The sequence below is a fragment of the Sesamum indicum genome, linkage group LG13, assembly GCF_026168435.1.
Source record: "Sesamum indicum cultivar Baizhima isolate 11 linkage group LG13, ASM2616843v1, whole genome shotgun sequence".
Classification (NCBI taxonomy): domain Eukaryota; kingdom Viridiplantae; phylum Streptophyta; class Magnoliopsida; order Lamiales; family Pedaliaceae; genus Sesamum; species Sesamum indicum.
Window position 1 is genome coordinate 6,705,791 of NC_142669.1, and position 4,857 is coordinate 6,710,647.

Below are 4,857 nucleotides of genomic sequence, written 5' to 3' on the forward strand. Positions count from 1 at the left end.
TTTGAGCAATCTTACGAAAGAAAACCCGGGAACACTGGTCACCTCCCTTCATCCATTAGATTTTTGCTCGCTATTGAAGCATAACCTGTTCAAGTTTGGCCGCTTTAGTTAGTACTAACCGGAAACAGTGTTCCAACTGTAGGTATAGTTCATCCCGCCTATTTGAACTAACAAGCGATTGCGCCATCACAAGAAACCCTTTAGCTAGTTGGACATTGTGTGATAAGTCCCCCTTATTCCTCCTCTGCTCTCTAAACACCGGTTTAAGTGCTTTGAGTTTCCTTGTTACGGCATACATTGACGTCCCTATGATATTATGCTACCAAACCTGCTTCACACTGGGGATAAATTCCGGAGATAGGATGAGGTAGTTATCGAATCGGAACATACCTCCAAATTGTTGTTTTATATCCCCGCATAGCACCATTGGAGAATGGTCCGACGTGCGTGGAGAGAGACATATAATATGATGTCGGGAATCGCGACATCCATCTATCATTGATCATCATGTGGTCCAATCTTTTCCATAGATTTCGTGGGTTCGCACTATGATTATGCCATGTGTACTTCTTTACCTTTTACTTTTGAAGCTTACCTTTCCCAAAAAAAAAAAAAATCGTGCAAAACAGCTAAATTTTGAACGTTCTCAGAATTCGATGAAACTTGACCCAAACGTTGGTATAGACCCAAGAATTTGTGTGGTAAATTTGCTAATCGTAATAATAACTACAAGTTTAAATAAAAGGAAAACAAACTTTACTTTAATAAAACCGTGCAAAATAACTAAATTTTGAACGTTCTCAGAATTCGACGAAACATGACCCAAACGTTGGTCTAGACACAAGAGTTTGTATGGTAAATTTGAAAAGCATTATAATAACTACAAGTTTGTATAAAAGGGAAACAAACTTTGCTTTAATATACCAAAGGTACACTCCCCTATGACTGTTGGTGATTTTCGGCCTATATCTTGTTGGTAATGTGCTGTACAAGATTATCACCAAGCTCATGGTCCAATGATTAAGTATGCTGCTGGATAAAATTATAAGTCCGTGCCAAGCGGCGTTTGTGCCCGGACGAAGCATTGGATACAACATTATGCTAGCGCAAGAACTATTCATGGGATATAACCAATCACGTCTCCCTCCTCGATGTGCGTTGAAAGTTGACATCCGGAAGGCTTATGAGACGGTTGAATGGGATTTCTTGATTGCAGCATTAAGGTTATTCGGCTTTCCACCTACATTCATCATGTGGATTGAGGCTTGTATTACTACACCCTCCTTCTCTATAGGGATAAATGGAAAACCCCATGGGTTCTTTCAGGGGGCCAGAGGACTTCGGCAGGGTGACCCTCTCTCACCTTACTTATTTGTGCTAGTGATGGAGGTCCTACATCTTGACTTTCTACAGCTAATTGACCAAGAAGAATCATTCACGTTCCATTGGATATGCGAGACAGCCAAAATCTTCCAGCTAGGAGCTGACGACTTAGTTCGATTTTGCCATGCAGACATGGAATCTATTAAAGTATTTAAGACAGGTTGGATCGGTTTGGAGATTGGTGGGTACTGAGGCTAAACGTGCAGAAAAGCCATCTCATAATCTCACGTGCAGCACAAGGATTACGTGATGAGATGCTTGCCATGCTAGGATTTCAAGAAGGGGTCTTACCAATGAGGTACTTGGGGCTTCCCCTCTTATCCTCTAGACTAAAGATTGCTGACTGTCGGCCACTGTTATTGAATATTGACAACCGTATAGCTGGATGGGAAGGTATGAACATCTCTTATGCAAGCAGAGTACAAATTATCAAATTTATACTCACATCATTGACCTTGCACTGGGCATCGGCATTTATCCTTCCAAAGAGAGTTATTAATGAAATTGAGAAGAGGCTGCGAACCTTCTTATGGAAGGGGACATCAACCAGTGGATACACCAAGGTAGCCTGGAAAGATCTATGCCGACCAAAGGATGAAGGGGACTAGGATTCAAGGATATATATATCTTGAATCGTGCACTAATGACTAAAAAGCTATGTGATATCATTAGATGCGACAGAACTTCGATTTGGGTAGACTGGCTTTACCAAGGACGGCTACGTTAAACATCTATTTGGACAATCAAGGAACGTGGAGGCTCATGGAGTTGGCGGAAAATCCTACAGCTGCGGGATTTTATTCAGGATTTGGTAGACTATCGGATAGGGGATGGCGAAACAATCTATTTATGGCAGGACCCGTGGCATCACCTTGGAATGCTTCTGACGAGGTTTTCAAGAGGACCTAGGCTAATTGGAATAGAGGAGGCGGCTAAACTTAATCAGGTGATTAGCGAACAAGAATGGCAGTGGCCTCCTATCACGAACCCTGAATGCTTGGAGATCACGAATGCATTACCTACAATTCATGGAGGGGAAGACTGTATAATTTGGAAAACCAATACTGTGCAACCAACCACTCATGATCTCTACATACCCTTTGCTCCACCAGGACCGAAAGTAGGCTGGTCTTCACTACTTTCGGGATCACTTAAGATCCCACGTCATTCATTTATTTTATGGCTTGCTGTTCTTGGTAGATTGGGTACAACAGATAAACCATGGCTGTCTCACCTTGGCCCTTGTATCCTATACAGAGAGGAAGTGACGGAGACATATAACCACTTATTTTTTCAATGCAGATTCAACCGACAATACCTCATAGCAATACGAAGTATGGTTCGATTTCATTGGCCCAACCGAGATTGGAATACTAACATCAATTGGGCTACACAAAGATGGAGGGGTAAGCATATTATTAACATGTCCTACCGAGCATTACTAGCTGCATGTGTTTACCACATTTGGAAGGAAAGGAACGTCAAATGATTTCAGCATACAGACAAGACTCCTATTGCCATAGTAGTAATGATAGTTAAGGATATTAGACAATGTATCCATAGTATTTCATTGCCTGAATCGATTAGTACATGAACATTACTTAGAGGATTGTGTATCCCTTGGGCTAACAAGGGAGAAACCAACTGAGGATTAATTTGGTGTACTTCTTTACCTTTTTTTTTCGGTAAAAGTAAGTTTCATTAAGTAAAATTGGTACAGTACAACAATTTGGTCCCCAAATGGTTTATCTCTCGACAGGCCAAGGAATTTGCCATAATCAAAATAAAGCACGTGTACTGACTGATCTAGATAGTGGGATGCTATGGATTCGCTGTCTAATGTCCTCAATGATCAGTAATGCTATGGTAGTAGGCGTCCTCTCGGTGTGATCTAATCGTCTCAAGTTCCTTTCCTTCCAAATGTGGTATACACATGATGCAAGTAGTGCTCTATAAGACATGTTGATGATATGTTTACCCCTCCATCTCCGTGAAGCCCATGTAATGTCATCTTTCCACTCTCTATTGGGCCACAAGAATCGTATCGTTCTTCGAATTTTCGTGAGACATCTTCGACTAAATCTGCATTGGAAGAATAAATATGCATGTGTATCTGTCATTCCTTCATTGCATAGGATACATGGGCTAGGGTGAGTGAGCCATGGTTTATCTGTCGTAGCCAACTTGCCTTGGATGGCAAGCCATAGAATAAAGATGTGATGTGGAATTTTAAATGATCCCGAAAGTAGTGAAGACCAGCCTACTTTTAGTCCTGGTGGTTCAAATAACTCATAAATAGCCTGTGCTGTTGGTCGACCATTCTCGAATCTCCAAATTATACGGTCTTCCCCTCCAAAAATAGAGGGTAGTACATGTGTGATCTCCAAACACTCAAGATCCGTGATAAGGGGCCACTGCCATACTCCTTCATGAATCACCGTGCTGAGTCTGGATGACTCATCTACTCCAAGTTAGCCTCGGTCCTCGTGGGAAAGAGTCACAAAGAGGGCCAAGGTGCTGCCACAGATCCTGCCACAAGAAGAAATTCCTCCCATCTCCAATTCAGTAGTCCACCATGGTTCGGAGAAACATCCGCAATCGGAGGATTTTCCTCCATCCCCATGAGTCGCCATGATCCGTAATCGTTCATATAGAGGTGTGTTGTAGGTATCCCTGGTACAACCATTGATCCCAGATCAATGTCCTGTCGCATCTAATGACATCACATAGTTTTTTTGTCATCAATGCACTGTTCAAGGTACTGATATCCTTGAACCCAAGTCCTCCCTCCTCCTTTGGTCGGTATATATCTTTCCACGGAACCTTGGCATAGCCACTATTCGTCGTTCCCTTCCACAAGAAAGCTCGCAACCTTTTCTCAAATTCATTAAAAACTTTCTTCAGTAATATAAATGTCGATGCCCAATAAAGACTCAGTGCTATAAGTACAGATTTAATAATTTGTACTCCACCAGCATAAGATATAGTGGTACCTTCCCATCCAGCGATCCGTTTGTCAATCTTCAGTAATAGTGGACGGTAATCTGCAATAGTTAGTCGAGACGATATAAGTGGTAATCCCAAATACCTCATTGGAAGAACCCTTTCCTGAAATCCGAGTAGCGACATCTCCTCACGCAATGCTTGCGCTTAGCGTGAGATAATCAGGTGGCTTTTCTGCACGTTCAGTCTGAGACCCGACCATTCGGCAAAACGATCCAGACCTGCTTTAAAGATTCTTAGGGAGTCCATATCAGCACGGCAAAATAATATCACATCATCAGCAAACCCCAACTGAAAGATCCTGGCTGCCTCGCATTTCCAATGGTATGAAAATATCTCCTCCTGATCAATCAACTGCAGGAAGCCCAAGTGTAGGACTTCCATCACAAGCACAAATAGGTAGGGTGATAAAGGGTCACCCTGCCAAAGTCCTCTGGCTCCTCGAAAGAATCCACGGGGCTTCCCATTTAG

General features: G+C 42.4%; 1 protein-coding gene across 1 annotated transcript; it reads left to right on the plus strand.

Annotated features, from left to right (window-relative positions):
* The first annotated feature begins 1,119 nt into the window (after window positions 1–1,119).
* LOC148784443 (secreted RxLR effector protein 78-like) lies at window positions 1,120–1,575 on the plus strand. The gene has a single exon (XM_088876832.1). The coding sequence runs from the start codon at window positions 1,120–1,122 to the stop codon at window positions 1,573–1,575; it is 456 nt and encodes a 151-aa protein (XP_088732958.1).
* Window positions 1,576–4,857: the final 3,282 nt, after the last annotated feature.

What these genes read in the sequence shown, in the direction of transcription:
- LOC148784443 (XM_088876832.1), top strand. Translation starts at nt 1,120, where the DNA reads ATGGGATATAACCAATCACGTCTCCCTCCTCGATGTGCGTTGAAAGTT.